The 20,819-nt window shown below is 45.0% G+C and overlaps 1 protein-coding gene across 1 annotated transcript in view; it reads right to left on the reverse strand.

Moving 5' to 3' along the window:
- map3k22 (mitogen-activated protein kinase kinase kinase 22) overlaps nt 1–20,819 on the reverse strand; it is a 37,735-nt gene that overhangs the window by 2,811 nt on the left and 14,105 nt on the right. The window contains exons 4-17 of the mRNA XM_068732266.1: nt 17,023–17,132; nt 15,499–15,536; nt 12,028–12,127; nt 11,178–11,294; nt 10,724–10,838; nt 8,951–9,072; nt 8,296–8,369; nt 7,058–7,119; nt 5,382–5,453; nt 4,697–4,861; nt 3,117–3,265; nt 2,846–2,977; nt 1,572–1,701; nt 109–286 (exon numbers count right to left, since the gene is read on the reverse strand). Coding sequence (XP_068588367.1) covers nt 109–286; nt 1,572–1,701; nt 2,846–2,977; nt 3,117–3,265; nt 4,697–4,861; nt 5,382–5,453; nt 7,058–7,119; nt 8,296–8,369; nt 8,951–9,072; nt 10,724–10,838; nt 11,178–11,294; nt 12,028–12,127; nt 15,499–15,536; nt 17,023–17,132 — 1,564 coding nt within the window. The remainder of the gene's footprint in view (nt 1–108; nt 287–1,571; nt 1,702–2,845; nt 2,978–3,116; nt 3,266–4,696; nt 4,862–5,381; nt 5,454–7,057; nt 7,120–8,295; nt 8,370–8,950; nt 9,073–10,723; nt 10,839–11,177; nt 11,295–12,027; nt 12,128–15,498; nt 15,537–17,022; nt 17,133–20,819) is intronic.

Consider the following 20,819-nt stretch of genomic DNA (forward strand, 5'->3'; position numbering starts at 1 on the left):
AACTGCGACTGTATTTTTCTGCTTGTAATGAGTATTTTTTTTTTGTGCAGCAGCAGTGTAATATCCCCTCCGGGCCTCATTACGGCTCCATCTGATGTGATTCCTTACCATACATCAGCCTTGCGGCCATAGCCCTCCCCGTTGATGACTTCCGGGCTCATCCAGTAGGGGGTGCCAGTGACGGACTTGATTCCTGTACCAGACATGCAGATGGTCTGGATACGTTTGCTGGCTCCGAAGTCTCCCAGCTTCACGTTCCCCGAGGAGTCTCTCAGGATGTTAGCACCTGGTGGAACGAAACAACATGAGCTCAGAGTTTTTCAAAGGGGTCTCCCGAGGACTGTCAATATTCTTTAAGGGATACTTTGACAGTTTGGAGGTTCCATAAATGTGGTGCATGTGCTAGCACTTCAACTGACTGAACAACCTTAGGGGAAAAGTAAACTTTTCCTATGGCTTGACAAGTCTGTGGTGACAGAGAGCCGGGCAGACTTATTAAAAAAAATGTCAAGGTATATCTTTTAGCAGTTTTTACACAAATACCACACCGACTCAACTCCACAAACACTTTTCTCACATTGGAGAAATTCCTCGTTGGTTTGCGCAAATCAGGAAATTAAATATCGAATCAACTGTCTGCTCCACGTGGATCGAACCCCCAACACCCGGCCTCCTCCTTTAGTCATTTTCCGACATGTAGCTGTGTCTGCCCCATTTCCTTCAGGCGCTCCACTTGTTTGATCAGTGACTAATGTACACGTCACTCACTCGCCACACCTACTGTAGGATGGCGGGCTGCAGAAAAGAGATTGAGAGGCTAAATAGGTGTACCTGTACTCTTCTCACTTCTTTAAGCTGTTTCCACTGCCTGTACGTTCGTTTTGAGAACGTGGGACTCTCTAATGAATCATGTTAAAGCTTTATACGGCTCCTTGGAACATTAAATTCACAGACACTTTATAGTCTAATGTCACGGCTGCGATGCCAAGCTCTATCCAAAAAAAAAACCCCGTGTGCTGACAGCTCTTTTCCTGCATACAGAAGAGCTCTTGTGTGGTGAGATGAGCACACACACCGTATATTACACATGAAGAGCATTTTTAAGTGGAAAATCCCACCCACGTATACACTCTCATAGGGCCTGCCTGCGTCCTGTGAGACCTACTATCTTTTTTTCCCCACCAGACGGTATATTTCACCCTTCTTGGCCACAGCTGTACGGGCAGCTGAACTAAAGCCTTTCCATCCGGTGTTGGACATTTTTAGAATGGCCGATTTTCACCAGCATGAAGCCTAATATATCTCAAAGGGGAGTTCAAAATAGCACATTTTTTTCCAGGCTCCTTCTGTAGACGGTGAGTAACCAAATGAGGAAACGTCAACCAGAATAAAATGAATGAACCGGGAGGTTTCTCAGCAACAGTTGCTGCAATATGAACTATAAGGAAAGACTTTACGCTCGGTCGGCAAAGTCTGCGTCTCAAGTGTGTGTGTGTGTGTGTGTGTATTCAGTGGTTGCAAATCCAATTAAAGCGCGATCCTGACCTTCGCAGGCTTACTGTTTCAGTTACCTTTGATGTCTCTGTGTACAATCATGTTGCTGTGCAGGTACGAGACTCCTTGGAGGATCTGCCTGGTGTATCTCCTTGTCACCTTCTCTGTCAGGGCCCCGTAGGCTTTTAGCTGGTCCTTTATTGAGCCCTGGAGAGACGGCAAGAGAGAGACAAACAGAAAGGCAGTGAGAGAGTGAGTGGAAGGTCTAGAAACGCATTCATGGTCTTTATATTGGCTGTAAACTATATTGTCACAGCTGTAGTTTGTAAAATTATCGAAGATCTGCGTTGGAAGGATGTGTATGATGGATGTATAAAATAGGGAACATATGCATACTAACATATGTTTCCAGTTGAAGCAGATTTATTTAGTTTTACTGCGAAAATGCCCCCCAGAGCCAATTTCTAAGTACAAAAACAAAGTGTATAAACACAATGTGCTGACAGATTTTGATTCCAAACACCTCCGATGTCCTGCATTTCTTTTCATTTCCTGTTTTCAGTTCTTCACGCGGAAATCACAGCAGAAAAAGATGTGATCCGGTAACACCTGGGACGCAGTGTCGGACTCACACAGAGCAAACACAACTTCTCCGTCTTCACTTTCAGCTGTCACCAAGAAACCTCGACGGCTCTCCGGCTCTCAGAGGGACACTTGCCCTCGTCCCCGTGGGGCGACTCAAGTGTTATCGGTCAGCCACAGCGGTGCAGCCGTGCAGAGCAGTCACACACACACACACACACACACACACACACACACACACACACACACACACACACACACACACACACACACACACACATACTTGGCTTTGTCGTCTCTCCCTCTCGCCTCTGCCAGAAAACTACACTGAAACGTAAACATTTCCAAATTCCAGACAATGTGTGACTAAGACGCTCAGCGGCACTCAGGGGAAAAAAAAAAAAAACAGCCCAGGAAATATTAAAACCAGGCTCGGGGACAGGGTTTCACAGGCGACAGCGGCTCATTAAGGCGCTCATTTAGTGAGAAAATGATCTCATAAACTGAGCTGTTCTGCTGACATCAACCACTAAAGACTTGTTTGTTGACGACTGGTGAGGTTTCTAAATTGTTTTTAAAAGATGTAGCCAGCATGGGTTTGAATTGACGCGTGTCTTTCAACGTCTGTGTACCTAATTCTGCAGCCAAAACAAGTCAAAATATGACATTCTCTGACTTTTAGCCTTATTGTATCTAAATCACTGTTCTACTACATGTGACTCATACAAGTTAAACAGTATTCAAATGAAATGCTCTGCAGAATACGCACCCCGGGCATAAACTCCACAAAAATGGTGAGTTTCTTCTGGTCAAGGTCCCGAAGACAACCATAGTACTGTACAATCCGCTCGTGACGCAGATTCTTCAGCAGCTGAATCTCACACTCCAAAGCATTCACCTCCTACAGCAAAGAAAAAAAAAGTGTTGCAGTTATGAAAAGCATAGATCAATTCAAATATATAGCATCTTGAATCTTGAATCATAAAATCACTGTGTTTTGCCCTAAGTCTGTGACTCAGGTCTGAGGTGGACTCGCTCACCTTGCTGGTTTCTTGACAGTCGGTATCAAAGGGCACCTGCTTGGCGGCCAGCTCGCGGCCTGTGTCGGCGTCGTAGCAGAGGTAGACTTCCCCGAATGCCCCGCGCCCCAGGAGCTTGCCTTGTCGCCAGTTGACTGGCGCCCGCGGCGCTGCAGAAGCAAGACACCGCATGATGAAAACCCTGCCGTAAATTAATTTGGTCGCTAAGCCCCCAGAGGCAGACAGATCTACTGTGATATACCGATTTGAGAAAACACTGAAGCATGCATCAAAAATCCACCGCGAGGCCCGACTGTAGCTCGCACAGCAAACCTAACCAAAACCAGACGTCAAAGATCCACCGCAGGGTCGTTAAATAATTCCCACTGCAGACCCTCTCGGATGGGGAAACCCCTGATAGCTGAGTGAAACCATCTCAACAACTCTCATCTTCACAGGCCCAGACTCTGAGACTTTGTTTTGGTATTAACAGGCTTCTTTGTGGCCGGGTTAGACAGTTTGGTCTCGTGTGGGTGAGAAAGACACCGGAGACTTACACGTCGACCACAGACTGCTGAGCGGAGCTTGTTTCATGACAAAGACAATTTCTGGGCAACGTGTTGTGTGGACTGAATGAGGACAGATGTGATTAGTGAGCATGTGGCTGGATGATGAGAGGGGAATTCTGCCTGCTGTGACATACAGTATTACTGTACATTAGTCCTACTCCCTCTTACTACTAAGGATTGAAACAGGTTTGACAGCCATAGAGTGTTTACTGGAGAATACATTATCCTTGTTTTTTATTCTTGTATCAACACTGTTTTACTTTTTTCTGCTTGACAAAGTCACACTGTTATGTATCAATTTGAGATTACAATTTTTTTCTTTTGTAATTCACATTTTGAGGTGTTCCCAGGATGCTTTTTCGACAAGGGCTGAGTATCATGTAAAAATGTTTGATAATGTGCTGATGGGATACCTGAGTTTCGGTACCGGTACCATACTTATTTTAGGGCCCGACTTCTCTAAATGTCTATTTTCACTTCACAAAAGAAGCCAAAGTGCTCAAATGATAATTTTCGTCTAAAAAAAAAAAAACGCTTCTGAGCCTAAACAAAAAACAAAAGCCTAAACAAAAAAAATCTTAACTATGCAAAATTTGTATATAAACTTGGAATTATCTGAAGTAAACATGATTATGAATTATGATTGCGAATAAACAACCAATTGATGCCAGAATTCAGTTTGAGAATGTTTGATAGACTATCAAAAGAGAGAAAGTCTTTATTGTTCTAGGTTTTTTAAAGCCCACACATGTTCATGTTTACGACTGCATAAATGCTGCGGACATATGGTTTATATACACATATATGTTATGAGATGTATAGCACTTATGTAAAACGTACTGAGGTGTGAAACCCAGCCTCTCCCTACTCTTGATATGCAGAAGAAAAGTCTGAACTTTCTTTATTCATCTCTGGATTAATGTCTTATTACACACAGGAACCAGACAACACATATCAACAACAAAGGCCACGAAATGCAGTTTATTTTAAGAAATATGTTTATGGTGAAGGTATCCTAAGGGTACTACTTACACTTGGCTGTACCACGCTGGCAGCTTTTGTCAGCGGTGCGGCCCAGTGAGCGCAGGTCGCTGTACTGCAGCGTGCTGTCTCCATTATAACTGCGTGTGCGACTGGAAGGAACCAACTGGAACAGGTTCTCCTGCGGCATAAAGCTGCGCGGAAGTGTCCTGCGACCTGAAAACACACATATACATAAAGAAAATAGACATATTAATGACTTGACACACACACAGGCCACTGCATCTTTTGTTTCAACACTGTTTTCAAGAACTTTACAGGTGTTGTGCATAAAGTGAGTTCTTGGCCAAGACTTAGGGCCAGCCAGAGCAGAGTGCCTCTCGCCACTCCGTCCTACTTCCCCTCAGACAGGAAGCAGGGCGCTGTGTTTTTAAACAAGTTTGGGTTCACCGCGGGGAAACGTAAATCATTGCTAGCCAAGGTTAGCCTCTGAGTAAGCAATTACTAGCAGCTGCCCGGAACAGCAAGCCAGCACTTTATGTACCAAATCTACCCAGATAGCAAAAAGTGAAAAAAAGTGATGTAAATGTGAGGAGGAGGCATAAAATATCTGACCAGATGGCAGAGTCTGATAGTGGTGTGTGAATCTGTCTGTGTTGTCCTGTAGACACAGTGCCATATCTGTTTAATCAACAATAGTGGTGTTGTTATTGCTCTAGCAAAGCCGGTTTCTTACGGTCTCCATAATCCTTGCTGCGATTGGGCAACTGGAACTGGCGAGGGAAAGTCCCTCCTTTCCCATGGCGACCTGAAGAGGGAGCAAAAGAGGCACTGCTGTCAGTTAGGAAGAAAAGAAGCCTCAACAACAACGACTGAATTCTTGCTCTGTAGTCACCGTGCTCCTAAATGTATAGCTTCAAGTTCAATAATGTAGAATTAATGGGTTGGAGTTCGTCAGAAACTCAAAAATATGGATGCCTAATACGGGTAACGGACGCTAAACACATCTGACAGGCACTACATTGCTTTTGCTCATCCCTGCGTGTCAACTCAAAGTTGAGTTCAAAAGCGGAGCGATGGAAGACAGCTTTTCACACTCCGAACAGAGCTGTTGTATCGCCTCACTGCAGCCAAGAGAGAAAACAGCTCATGTGTGCTAGCTTAGCCTTAGCTCTGAACCCAGTGGAGCAGTAACTAAAGGCAGGTGGGGAGCACTGCTGACGCAGGCGAGCGCCGACACTAACTCTCTCTCTCTCTCACACACACACACACACACACACACACACACACACACACACTGAATGGAGAGTAGTGGAGCTGCTTGCAATTGAAAGCAGCTGTTCTGTCAGATGACTGCCTCCCCTCGCACTGTTTTTGTGGCCGTATCCCATGGAGACAGGGGTTATTTTTTGTGTTTGGCAGCGCGGGATGGAGAGGAAAAATCTACTCACAGGGAATGGTAAACAAATACTCTAGCCCTCAGCAGGAAGGGCCACACAGCTTTACATCTGGGAGGGGAGAGTGCGTATACGTGTGTGTGCAGACACGTGCGTGCATGCGTGCCCAAGTGAGTCTTTATGTGCTGCTGCTGCTGCAGCTATACGAAGCTCCCATACTTCCCAGTGTGTGTGTACACAGTGTGCAGCACTGCCTTTTTAAATTTACAGCACGGGGGTGGTGAGGGAGAAAAAGAAATGACCAGATTGGGAGAGCTGCTGTGGTTCGTCTGTTCGTGAGGATTAGTGTGGCGTTATCTGTCATCCTGCTCTATTTGATCTGCGTTCTGAAGGAAGAGGGGACAGACCGGGAGCCAGGGGACAAGGAACAGGCGAGAAGGGGGGGGGGGGGCATCAAGAGGCGGAGGGGACAAGGAAGGGAAGTGATCATGAAAAGACAGGAAAGCAGCGATGTCTTTTAGGAACTAGAGTTAAAAAAAAAAAAAAAAAGGGCAGACAAAGAGTAGAGATGGGATGAGAGAGACAAATGAGATGGACAAAGGGTACACAGAGGAGACTGTGTGGAAGATAAAGCAGAAAGAGTTATGATGCTATCACACTCCCTTCATCACCTCCTGAGACACAAGAAATACAACCGAGATATTAAATATCTCCACAATAACCCGTTCCTCATTTTAAGTATTTACTCGCAGATAAAAGCATCAAATAGCATCATCCTCCTCCTCATTAGTAATCTCAAGAGGGTATTCGCTGCGAGGAAACATTTTTGATAATCAGGAGCTGCACGTACAGAGCTTTAGTTCTGTTTCTGTGAAACTGATTGTGTGGCTATAATTACCAGAGAACTAGGAACTGACAAAACTTTCTGATAATGAACACGCTTTCTGCAGCGCTCTTCATCTTTGCGTTCTGTTTCAGTTGACTCGACAGCGGAGAAGCTCCTCTCCTCTCTTACCTTTGTATTCATAGTTGAGGTTCAGGTAATTATTGTCCCGGTTGTTCTGCGAGAAAGGAGGACTGAAACGACAACAGAACAAAGGGGGGGAGGGAAGAAGTTGAAAAACGGTTTGCTATTTAAGTCCGCAATTTCCCCTTATCTTCAAACAGAGTCTGGTTACAGCTGCTGGCCTGAAACTTCAGACTGTAAAGCAGCACAAAATGCCTCAAAATGACTTCTGCATTCAAACTACTGAGCTTTCAGCCACAATTGATGTTCAACAACAATGTGCTGGAATAGAAAAGATAAGCTAAGAGCCTCCCTGCATTAACGATAAGAAAGGGAAGTTTGTGGTGCTGGAGAATGGCCGTGAAACTAACTTTCTATCATTAAATGTGTCAATGTACATCCAGCCCCCCCCCCGACCAGCCTTGCCCCGACGACCCGACAGAGAGTGACGTCTCTGTTGACCGCAGGGCGGCGTGGGGCCACGAGACCCCTGGATAAGGGGCACGCATGCCCCCTCGCAGGGAAAAGTTCCATGCACTCGTTTCCTGCCATTGTTCTGCAGCCTGGAGTCCAGATAAGCCTCGTGCAGGTAGAGCCGTTTCCGTCCTATACGCTCTCTCTCTCTCTCTCTCTCTCTCAACCTCACTCACTTTTCTTTTCCCTTTGATTCACATTCAATCTTTTTCACTCTTCAGCCCCCCCCCCCCCTCTTCCCCCCCCCCCCCCCCCTCTTCCCTCTTCCCTCTTCCACTTTACTCTTTCAACACTTTTTTATTTTCTGGCTCAATGTTTCCCCCTCATCCAGCATGTTCTTGCTTAATCTTTCACGTCTCCCACTCTGTGTCGCTCTCTCTCTCTCTCTCTCTCTCTCTCTCTCTCTCTCTCTCTCTCTCTCTCTCTCTCTTTCTGCAACAGCAAAGCGACCTGATTCCCCTCAGCACAAGCAGAGTCAAGGAGCTCTGCTGGCCTTTAAAACTGTGTTCAAACTTCATGAAAGCCTCTAGCTGTTTCTGTGTGTGTGTGTGTGTGTGTGTGTGTGTGTGTGTGTGTGTGTGTGTGTGTGTGTGTGTGTGTGTGTTTGCAACATACAAGATCACATCCGAGTGTGTTTACAGGCACGAACGCTGCGATGCAAACCGAGTCTCGTATCTCTGCAAATAATGCTGCTCTGCGATACGAATGTGCACATCATACATCTAAATCTAAACCAACAGGGGTCGTGAATCACACGTTGCATGATGACTCACCTGTCCAGCGCTTGATCTATTGATTGACAGCTGCTCGACAGTGAGTTGTCTGCGCTCCCGAAGGGATCCAGCATCTGACAGATATAATAACACAGGGGAATCGAGGGTCACGGAGCATGCAATCATGTGGGAGAGAATATAAAGCAGTGCAGAAACAGTGTCGTGTGTAACTGCAGTGCAACATAAGAATGTGAAGGGGAGTGAGTACCGTATGATTGTCTCTTCATATATGTTGTACGTATATGTTGTGTGCTACATTAAAAACTATTCTCATTGGTAACTTATGCAGTCATGTGCAACAGCGCTACTATCAATAATAATGTGCTGTTCTTCATCTCCATAAGCAAACACTGACAAATGTACTACAGATTGATCTTCCCTATATATGTGACGCACAATAAGCCCAGAACCACTATCCTGGGATCTTCCCGTTTCCGAGTAAGATGATTTATTACGTTTACTAAGGACAAATTTGCTGTGCTGCACACAATAATGAATGATAGGGAACAACATGTTAACACCATTTGGTTTGAAAAACAATACAATTGTAAAACAGTAAAATAAAAACTCATTCAGCCAAAAAACGGTGAATGAAAATGAGCCATTATCAAATGTCGATAACGTAATTAAATGAAGCCAACGGTTGCTTTCTTACATTCTCGGGGATGAACTCCCCTTCACTGTGGATGCTGGTGTAGGAGCCCTGGCGGGCAATCTGCTGCTGCTCCTCGGGGACGCTGCCGGGAGGCGGGGACGTCCGACCCGTGTGCAGGGAACCTGGGATGGTTTCGGAAGAGTGCAAAGGAGGTAGAATGTGAGGGGTGAGGGGTGAAGAGGAAAAGGAGGGAGCACAAGGGGAAGATGATGAAGAGATGAAAGCGAGGGGCAGAGGGGAGAAAACGGCGTTGCGGTGTTATTCATGGGTACAAGTTCAACAGTGCCGGGACTACGAGACGTGATTTACTAAACCACACTGCTGCCACCTCTGACCTCAATTACTGTGACAAACGCTCCCCCGGCTGAGCTGCAGCACTCGTCCTTGACAGTGTAAGAAGACCTACTGAAAGTCTGTCCGTCGCTAGCTGAGCTGGCAGTTACACTGGAAAAAGTGCATTGAGGCCAATGGGTGCCAATGGTTCAATATCAGTAAACAGTCTAGCGTTTGACTGGAAAGTAAAACTCCTTTTTCTTCACAGTTCAGTTTCTTTCCCCTCTCTCCATCCTCTCCTCCCTCCCCCTGCTGCTAAACGTCATCGAGGTACCCGGGATCACATCACATCTTCACTCAACCATCCACTGTGACCGCTCTCCTGTCACCTCTCATCTGCCACCACTCCCTCCACCTCCATCCTCTCCGACTTGCGGCTGGCGTGGGAATTGATAAGAGAGCGGGGTAATTCTACGAAAATTCCTATGACGGCGCTGATGTTATTGGGGCTACGCGCGAAAGATCGGCGCCGACAGCCCCATCGTAAAACACTTTCGGCTGTTATGCAAGAACGCAAAGGAGCGCTGGTGGTTTTCTACATTTGCCTGAGGTTGAAATGTGACTGCAACATTGACCTTTCTGGAGAGACCTGGTACAAAGGGAGCGAAAAGATTCAGACACGGGAGACGGGGGGGGGGGGGGGGGGGGGGGGCGCTCAGTATTTCACCGAGCAAATTGAAACCGACACACTGTGTTACCAAACAAAGCCAGGAGGGACAACTGGAGCATGCCGTGTTGTCTAACCGCTGAGTGCGACATGATGACAAGAAAAAGACCTTTGCCTGCCTTAAGAGTAGTTTAAAATGTTTTGCTTTTTTGTAAAGTGTTAGATGAGAAGATTGATGCAACTCTCATGTCTGTTAAATAATCCGGTAAAGACAAAACTACAGGCCGCAAGCTAGCCTACCAGGGCTAAAGCTCAAGAATCACCATGGTGTATTTAAGCTCTTTAATCCATTCACCAGACTGAGTGAACAAAGTTGCCGCCAGTTGTTTTTAGAGGCATATTATGTGTACCGTTGGACAAACATCCTCAGAATCACGAGCTAAGAGGCAGATGGAGAGCTGCTTGGTATGAGACCACAGACTTGTCCTTGCTTTGACCCGACATCTCTCTGGCTGTTAAAGTTGTCACTTGCACCTCCGATTTACATTTGTCCATTCTGCCAAAGCATGTCCCTCATCTTCCCATTAACATTCCTATGACTTTGGCATCAGTCTGCGTCATAAATTGACTCTGACACGCCACCCTTGAGGCCTTCAGCAGGTGAACAAGACATCTTGGCATTAGCAGGATTTTGGTTGCAACTCTCTGCTTTTGTGCTTTTCTGGGAGAAGCTGCGTCTCAGCGGCTCCTGACGGAGCTGTAATGGCATTCTGATTGTTCCGATGGTCATTGACTTAGAATTTCCCGCGTGTGTTTTCCACACGGCGGCTCACCTGTCGAGTGTTTGCGCACCCTCTCCGAGCCCTTGAGCATGGACCCCTTCAGATCTCCGAGTGACCGTGATGACCTCATCTCGCTCTGTTTGTCCCTGCTGTTCACCTGTAGGTACTACAGAGAAGAAAGCACATTGTAAGTGGAGCAAGCGGCGAGAAAGACAAAAGAATCAGGGGAGGAAGTGAGGGCGGCATTGCATCATTGTTCAGTTACATCATCATATCAGAGGGGGACGTTTGTTTCCTCTAAGTGTTCAGCAAACAGAAGCTGTGATGCAGTTGACTTAGTTTGAAGGTTGCGTGGCTTTAAAAAGACAATGACTTCATGCAGCCGAGTTCACGCTAACCTGCAACTGTTCCCAGCACAGGAATACTATTTACACATTTCTTCTTTATTTCAGGTCTTATAGTGTCTGCAATGTTTCATGTCTTCAATACTTTGTTAGAAACTCACATGGTTGTTCTTAGGGGTCTTTAGCAGTATTCTGAGCAGCCCGTTAATCCCCGAGCTGCAGCCCAACGTCAGCACCGCCTGATCCAGGTCCTCCTGGGTCTTCAGGGGCAGCAGCAACTGAAAGGACAAGAAAACATGCAGCGCATGACCTTTAATTCCCCATTGTTTCAGAATGGTGGCATGTCAAAGCATCAGCGCGTGCATGACGTACTGCAGATGTTGTTGTTGCTGTTAGAGGAATACTTCACCCACATAATTACCATTTGCATATTAATTACTCCACCTGAGTTACCCCTGAATTCTCGAAGAAGAATGAAGAATCAAAAAAAAACAGAAAGATCTTGAATAACTTAGGTAAATGGGGGCCGCGTTTAACAACAGCAAAACCAAATCAAAACACAACTTATACAATACAATCCAAGTCTCATTTCTCCAGTCGTATGCTCATTACTTCCCAAACACATTTCCACTAAAGACTTAGTGAAAACACTCCGGCCTTATCCGCACTTTCACAGACGAGAAGTGTGTCTGTGCAAGCGACTGTGGCGCGGCCCCCCATTTACTTCAATTAATCAAGATTTTTCTCTGTATTCCGATTCTTCATTCGCCGTTGAAGCAAGCGAGAAAAATGAAGTTTTCTTTGTGAATCCAAGGTAACACGGGTGAGTAATTGATATTCAAATGGTCATCTTCTGGGTGAAGAATTCCCTTAAAGCCTCATTAATCTTCATTGGTGATGTTCAAGGAAAAATGAGATATTAATGATACTAACAGAGCATACATAAATACTGGAATTGGAATCCACATGAAGTATTAATTGCTTTCTTGTTTTCTAACACTGTTCTTGTACCTCTTTCTCCATGAAGAACATGTCCATCTGCTGGCCAAAGGCCTCGGTCACTTTCTGCAGCAGCTCCTTGATCTTCAGCGGCCTCTGAAACGGGATGATCCTGGGAAGCAGAGAACGCCGGCACGGTCAGAGGTCGGAAAAAGAAGCTGGTGTTGTGTCTAGCTGTGACACTCATGAGCTCAGACTCTGAAACCCAGTCTGAGGTGAGCTTTTGCTCATAGTTCCCAAGTTTTTTTATGCCATTATGAGACACAAAGAAAAAGGAGTTATAGACATGATGAATCTGGTTCTTTCCTATTCTTTACTGGTATTTTTCAAACATGTGTGTTTAGATTGGAGGGCCACGTAAGAATATCCCTCTTATCCATTTTATGAGTGTTTCTAAGATAGCAAGAGGAAAAAAACGCATAGGTCATCTGGTTCAAGGAGAGGAGCGGGCTGATGCTAAAGGGGCTTTTATGCAACACAACAACAGAACCTTGACGTATATGAATGTGTTATCTACTGTACGCCTACGTGTGCGACTGAGTGTGCGCGCTCTGTGGGTTCCGAGCTTAACAGCCAGTGTTTGCAGTAAGTGAGTTTAGATGCGTGCGTGTCGGTAAAACTCTGCATGCATGAGTGTGCATCGCAATCAGTGTGTGCATCGGCCACTGTTTCAACACCGCTAAGGCCTCTCTCCGCTAAGCCCGCACAGAGGCAGATGGGAAACTTCCTGAGAGGAAAGGGGGGAAAAAAAAAAAAATTTTTGGAGCGACAGCAAAAGCAGCAGGATGTGTGTCTTTCCCTCCTATTTTAAAGAGTGACAGATACAGAGACGTGGAGATATTTACAGACTGTAAGAGAGAAAATAAAAAGAGACAGCCTGACAAAATAAAAGGAAAGAAAGAGAGAGAGATTCTCGCCGGCACTTCTTTTCCTCTCTTTTCTATCCCCCCCTCCCGCCGTCTGCTTTTGAAGACTCCACAGCCCGCTATCTCTTTATAGTATCCTGATAAAAGGACCTGTTTTCATCTCATCATTTCCTCATCAGAGGCCAGAGCTCTGGCTATCTTAATGACTGCTTATTATTTCCCTCATTTGAGGAGAGGATTCTAGGAAGAGGGAGGCCTGCAGATCAGAGGCGAGCAGCAGCACAGCTAAACGCTCTCCGTCTCTGTTTATACTCGCTGATGATGTGTCTGATAAAGAGCTGGAGGGATGTGAAGGGGGGGGGGGGGGGGGGGGGGGGGGGGGGCAGTGTGGGGGCTGTGAGGATGCAGCTCCAAAAGATACGGCTTTCCTTCCTCTGTGCAAGCATGTGGACACACAGATTTGCAAAGTAAAACCAAAGCTTTCACACATCCCAGCACACTCTCTCTTTCTCTCAGCCTGTCTCTCATGGACACAATCACATACACACCAGGAGAAAAAAAAATACGGCCTGGCGCTGTTCCTTCACTCTCTGGCAGGAGACCCTGAGGCAGAGCCAGGGGGAAGAGAGAGAGAGACTCAGCTCCTATTTCCTGCCCCAAACCGTCAGTGCTTGCCAACGAAAAGAGAGACCGTCCAATTAGATTTCATTGTGGACAGACAACACAGTTATCCTGACTCAGGGACTCCTAATACCTCAAGCGCTGTGCTCCGATATGACGTGGAATTCACACCGGGACCGCAACTTGGATTATGATTGTGATCTCATATGATGTTACATTTTTTTTTTACTCAAGGATCTCATCTCTGTGTTATCAAGAATGAATGAAAGTTTTGTTGATAATCAATAATCAAATTTGATCACATTAAACTCAGTCACAAGCGCCTTCATAAACAGGTTCAGGCGGTGTTTTTATCGAGGGCTCAGTAATGTAGTTCAGTTGCTTCTCATTCGTTTTTATGGGATTTTTACTGATCTGAGAGTATTTGCACAAAAACCCAGCTACAGACAGAAAATGCTAACTAGCTTAGACTATAAATCAAACATTATATTCATTATCCTTTTAGCTCTGTTTTTGTTCTCCACCAACTCCTGAAATAAATAGCTGGCACTTTAGCTGCTAAATGCTTCACTTTGTTCACCAGCTAGTCACTAACTTTGTTTGTCTGTCGTTTGTTGCCGGGCGGGTAATGTATGATGGATTTCTGGAGATTGTTTCCTTAGAAAAAATAAATTAAAAAAATTAAAAGCTACCTGCTTGTAAGAGCAGTAAGAATGTGCAAAAACTGTTAAGTTGTGGACGAGCCCCTTTCACATATACATTATAATATGATGCAGTGTTAATATTTAAAAAACAAATATTGATTAGAGCAGTTTTAAACAAACGAATATGAGTTGCTGCTACTGTAAATCAAAGTGAAAGTGGTCAGAGCTCAGTCAAGCTAACTTAACAACATGACATAAAAAAATAAACAGTGTGAATTCACAGAGGATGAAAAAGAATGCACTAAAAAAAAAAAAAAAGAGTAGCTTTTGAAATCAGCGAATGGAGTCTTCCACGGTGAGCTTTTGTGTATCTGTTCCAAGAGAGCAGTGTGGTGTGAGGGGAGCTCTTGAGAAAGAGGAGAAGACGGCAAGACGGAGAAACAGAGGGAGGCAGAAACACAGAGAGACAGGAACATGAAAAACTCGTCTCTAACTCAGCAGTAGCCAATTAAGGCTGCGAAAAAGCGGAGAGGCCCAATGTGAAGCCGTATTCTGCTAGAGGAGCGTGTCGTTTCCCTTCTCTTTCTCACTCCTGAGAGCCTGTGGTTTTCTAATCACAGCCTTAACTGAACCAATGCCTGTCCCCCTGGTCTATATTCAGATGAATCAAGGCAATTACTTTAGTAGGTGAACGAGGGTTTCATGGGGACAAAGTCTGTCTGTGAACTTGGACCTCTGCCAGGATGCAGTGTTAAAGGCTAGACCTGAGAGACTCATACTGCATCCATACATGGAACCTTTCCCGGTTCAAAAGATCTGTTATTCATACTGGGCGCATTCGCTTTCGAAGTGTTCCAACGTGGTAAACAAACTGTAAGGCACCTTGGTGGGAAAACTGCTCGCAAGACCGTCTCCAGACAGAGAGTTAATGTAACCATGCTTTGCTTGTTGAATAACTCTGAGGCTGGTGGTGTGAAGGACGATAGATGGCTGCAGGGTGCAGGATGTGGAAGACAGAAAGAAGGCACAAGTAAACACAGCAGATGAAGTATTAATTTGGGGTGTGCCGCGCCTGGAAGACTGGACGCAGTCTTTTCGCTCATTCCCTCTCATGGGCCCTCTCTCTTTCTTTTTTCCTCTCTCAAACTGCCCTTCGAGCCTGAAAACACAAGGCCCCGGCTAAATGTCAAAGCAGGAATTTTCCCTCTCTTTATGCTACTCTGGCATGTAACTGTGATTTCCACTAGACACTAAAATCCCAGGCAAGGCAAAGCATAACAAAAAGGATCCGAACTGAAGAGTTAAGGCTTGGACAGAGGAGGAGAAAAAACAATACGGAGGTTCCAACATACCGTTTTTCTCTCTCATGCTCCAGCTTGACTCTTAAATCCTGTTGAGAGGAAAAATAACAACAGAGGGGAGTTATGGAAGTGGAAAGTAAAAACGTGGGATTTAGGCTGCTGAATGGATGAAAGCAATAAGCTGGACAAGGCATTTAAGTGACAGAAAGAGTTAGAATTGTATATTTAAAAAGGGCTGGTGCTAAATTTTAAACTGCAATACAAAGACGATCATTCCTTCAACTTCACTCCAAAGATGGTGTGACACAATATATGTTTTTATTACCCAAGGGAGCAGGAATCTGGAGGAGCCTGAAAGTCTGCATGAGGTCATGGTGATAAGCTAACAGTGACATCATATCAATGCGGAGCGACTGGTTAAAAAAAAAGTAGGGGTTTACCCTAAACTGCCTCTGCTCCTCGCTGTTTGTTTATTGCTCATCATAAACATTGGTGCTTCAAGAGCAGTTACCAATTATCATTCCACAGAGGGAACAAACGCACAAGGAAACGACTTCAGAAATTGGCACAAGGTGATTAAGAGAAATAATATTCTGGAAGTTAGCAGGCCATAAACCATAATCTTTGAAAAGCCTCAGATACTTCAAAGTGGTTTGTCTTTGTTACAATAGACCAGTCAGGGCACAGGCTAAGCCAAATGCCCTCATTTTTTTTTGCTCCGTTTGTGTGCACCTGCAGCATGCAGCAACATACAATACACTGCAAATCAGCTTTCTTAAAGTTAAGTCTGGGATTCCCGTGCCAATAAATGTAGAATGAGCAGCACAGTGTCACATTAGCGTCTGCAAAATGTGTTTGAATTTGACTCAGAATAAGCTCCTTTCAGTCACATCCTCTCCAAAACTACAGCATAACCTTCACCTGACTTTGGCAGCCGTCAGTCCAGAGAAACAAAAATCTAAAAAGGAAGCGATGCTGAGGTTTTGTGTGAAAACCCAGAATGACAGTAAAGGTTAAAGGCACTGCTGTGCTTGTGGTGTGTGTGTGGTTAATAAACCGTAATTGAGCAGAATGTGTGACAGCTTTAATGTGATATACTCAACCCCCCCCCCCCTCGTAGATTTGAACAATGCCTGTAAAAACTTTATAGTTTGCATGACGAGCAGCAGCTGTGATCGGACTAAATTCATGTCCGCTGTAATGGATTCCAATGGTAAGGGAGGTTTTACAGCAGAGAAAGCTTCATCTAAAACTATTCATGCAACATTATCCACTTTTCTTGTACACTCAGCATGTCCCAATCATTCCCTGCGTTGTCAGAATATGGCTCATTACATGCAATTCTGATGGAGCTGTGTATTTACACAACTTTTGTCAAAAAGGGCTCTTTGAAAAATGCAGGTTTGAGAAGTTTCTGTGGATTACTTTCATTGAACCCAATTGTATTAACATGATTTGGGCTGCTCTTCTCGGTCAGGAAAGAAACCACAAACCTTTCACAGCCACCATTCAAGCCTACGAGGAGGTCAGAGGTAGACTTTGAATGTAGCGTCACCTTAAACGAACCATGCGTACCTGTTTGTAGAGTAAGGTTCTGTTCTTGGGCTTGTGGCTGTTGTGCTGTGTGTAGCAGCGACCCAGGGCTGCCAGGTCCTTCATAATGGAGTTGAGCGCCTCCTCGTCATCTAAACACAGAAGATACTCATTAGTTAAGTGACATCACTCTCAAAGACCTGAAACTGCACAATCACCTATAGCTCTATAAACTCACTTTCCATGGGGGACATTAGCTACCCATGCGAACATTCCTTGACATTTAGAGCGTCGTGGATGAGTGATGATAGCCTAAGGAGGTAACGCGAGTCGGGTTTGATCATTTGTCATGTGTCAGAGCTTGTGTTGGCTCAGACCAGTGGCAACACCTGGCCTGCTACTTCCTGTTCTGGTGCCATCTGCAGAGTTTCCACTAATGGAAAGTATCCAGTGGTTTCTCTCCGACATAATCAAAACAGCACATTCTCTATGAAAAGAGAAGGAACCCGGAACAGGGAGGCTATGTTCTCTGGTGTGTACTGCTATTTAGGTTTTGAGTAAAGTGAGGAATTCTGATGCTGTGGATAAGCTTAACAATGCTGGTGGCTCTCAAACTCTGTACTCTGCATACAAAAGCTGTGAAAGAGAAAAGGTGTTCAATAATGCAGCATGTGTGTCCGTGAGCGGCTGTCACGGGGGGGCAATGTGGTGGCGACTGCGTGGCCTGGAGCTTGGTTATTTACTGTGTCATTCTGTATCAATGGAGAGAATTCAGGAATGTAATTATTTAGTTTCAATTACATCGCCTGTAATCAGACAAAGATTGATCTTTTCTTTTGTCAAAAGCTTCAGAATCTTCAGAATCAAAGAGGCTGCAGGCTAGTCAAGTCAAGTGTGTTTCAAATTCATACCTCACTTCTCACAGGGGACAGGTCTACAGCGTTCATTAAACCCTTAAAAAATCATTTAGCAAACCCACAAGTGCAAGAGACAGACACTCGGCAACTAGCCGGTGTTCCATTTCTCACTCCTCATCTCCCACTTCAGTCTTGCTGCCACACACACACACACACACACACACACACACACACACACGCTCACACTCTCTCATGTCTAAAGGGGGCAATCATGCAGATGAGCATGTCAGACATTACCATATCAAGAGACTTTAATAGAACCAATTATCTGAGTGCGGTGATTACAATATAAAGAAGAGGTCGTTGACCTCAGCTCCATGTCTGCCCCTCAGATGAGCCCTGGGTGCATTCATTATAAAAACACACACACACACACACACACACACACACACACACACACTTTGTTAACTGGGAAACGAGGCCAGGTGTGTGCCACACAACACAAACAGCACCTGCACGAAAGACCTCATTCTTTAAAATAAAAGGGATCTGTGTGTGTGGAAGACCAGTGGGACTGTTATTCACAGAGAGAGTGTGATAGAAGCACAGGGAGCAGATGTAGTCCGAGATGCCATTTGATCTTGTTCGGCTCTGGTTGCCAGCCGTTTGGCGACAGTGGGCCGGTCCGTTAGGTTCACCCAGGGGGTCAAAGCACACAGAGACAAACACAGATTTACACTCCCAAATACATCGAACCAACTTCTATCTTAATACTTTTTCTGAGACCTGAACTCAGGATATTCAAAATCTGTATTCCTCACTGCTTAGGGGTCATTTTTATGTACGGTGAAATGAGGTGAGAGATTGCCATCGCACCAAAAAACTGATTGAATGAATATAGTGAACACAGAATTTTCTAATTACACTGTATTTAATTGTAGACCTGGCCAATAACCCGATCCGTTTAATAAAGGCAGTATCAGCCAATAGAGAGCTGGTGGATCAGGTCAGTGGACCTCTAATCCAAATGCATTAGCAGGTATCAGGTGTTGTTATTTTAAATGTTTCCACAGAAACCTGCCCTGTCTATTTTTACTTAGGCTATAAATGACCAACATTTTCCAGAATACCTTTCAATAAACTCAAGGAAAATATGCCTGAATTAGCTCATTTCAGCTGTTGCACACTTGGATGAAGATACCTTAAACAACGGTGTGTTTATTGAATAAATCCAGAAATGTAAGGTATGTAAAACAAACGGCAGTGTACAGCAATTTTTTCCTGTCGTTTTGTTAATGCTGGATCCTTCATGGTACTGTGTTGAGAGGTGGAAGTCTCAAAACCTGCGCACATGAAGACAAAAATATCTGCATGGCTGATTCCACACTAGTGACTGAGAATTTTAATTTTGATGAGCTACAAGTCATACCAGACCAAGTAAGGCTGTATTACCTTTTTTTATTTTAATTCCAAAGATACAATTTCTTCTTTCAAAAGTTCTCACTTTAAATCCAGCATCACTTGGAAGTTTCTCCGACCTTAACCTTTATCAATATTCTGTTTTTCACTGGAAAGCTACCGGCTCTCTTCGGCGATTTTCAAACGTTCACCTCTGGCCCGATCATGGAGCTAACATACGCTGCGGTCGAACCACGTCAGCAGAGAGGTGGACGTCTTGTTTGACAATCCCAATATAGCAGCGGGAGTGAAGTGAGGAATGACGGCACACTCCTTCCACTTACAGAGGAGCTAAATAAGGCAGAGCGATAAAGTAAAAGTCACGCCAACAAAATCTCAGCCCTCAGTGCAAACAGTACCGAGAGAGAGAGAGAGAGAGAGAGAGAGAGAGAGAGAGAGAGAGAGAGAGAGAGAGAGAGAGAATCTTGAAATTAAAAATGATAACTTTAATGCTTTATTATGTCAAAGCACCAAACCAGAACTAAATGATTGAGAATTAAGTATAATTAGAAACAATCAAGTAAGCTTGACTCTTATCAAGTGATTGTGCCTCATTAGCACATTCCTCTCTACAGCAACAAGTTTACAACTCAATGTGTGGGTTGTGTGACTGCGATAAGCTCAGGTAACTGTGTGACAGGTGAGCCACTTGTGGTGTCTTCCTCTCTCCGCATGCTTGTTGAAGAGATAAGACAAAAAGGAACAATAGAGGGAAGAGTGAAACGACACCTACGTATGTAAACAACCCGCATTCCTCCAAAGACGCTCATTCACGGCGAAGCGGCTACATAGTGCATCGCACTTAAAACTCTCTGCTGGTGCTCACGGAGAAGGACAGTTTGTTAAAAAAAAATACAAAGCTGCCAGGAGCGCTGAATGACTAACCGCTCGAGCGGGCCCGTCCTCTCCGAACAGGAAGGAACTGAGTCACCGTCTCTGTCCTGAATACGAAGCAGGGCTAACCGCGTTATTCCACATCAGGGAATTAATGGATTTTTGATTGAATCAGTCAAAGATGGACACGAGGGAGTAGAGCGTTTGTCCATGGCCACTCTGTGACCAAACCAAAAAATATAACATAACATGTTGCCATTGTACTGCATACGCACGGCAAGAAAAGTGTGCATTAATTACCGTTATGATAATAACAATAACCTCTCTCTCTGGTGACACGTGTTGTTTCAGTTAAGCCTCTTCAGGCTCGGAGCTCCAGACTACCCTGAGCACTGGCAGTCAAGGATACAAAACAAACAACAGAGGCCTGCATGCGTGTATCCATGTGTGTGTTTGTGTGTGTTTGAGGTCTGTGCTGTGACCTAAGGATAATAGCAGAGGGCGAGAGTGGGAGGGCTGGTTGGCGAAGGGGGGGGGGGGGGGGGTAGTGAGAGTGTGAGAATTGCGTGGTGGCGTACAGAGCCGGCAGCGATGGCAGCCTATAAATTAATTTATTACATCACCAAGGCCCGGTCGGCGTCCGCTTGCCAGGCCGAGGCCAGCCAAGGCTAACCACCAGCACAGTGGAAA

This window comes from Cebidichthys violaceus, unplaced genomic scaffold, assembly GCF_023349555.1.
Source record: "Cebidichthys violaceus isolate CVI_PGR_0920_01 unplaced genomic scaffold, fCebVio1.0.p SCAF_58, whole genome shotgun sequence".
In the NCBI taxonomy this organism is placed as follows: domain Eukaryota; kingdom Metazoa; phylum Chordata; class Actinopteri; order Perciformes; family Stichaeidae; genus Cebidichthys; species Cebidichthys violaceus.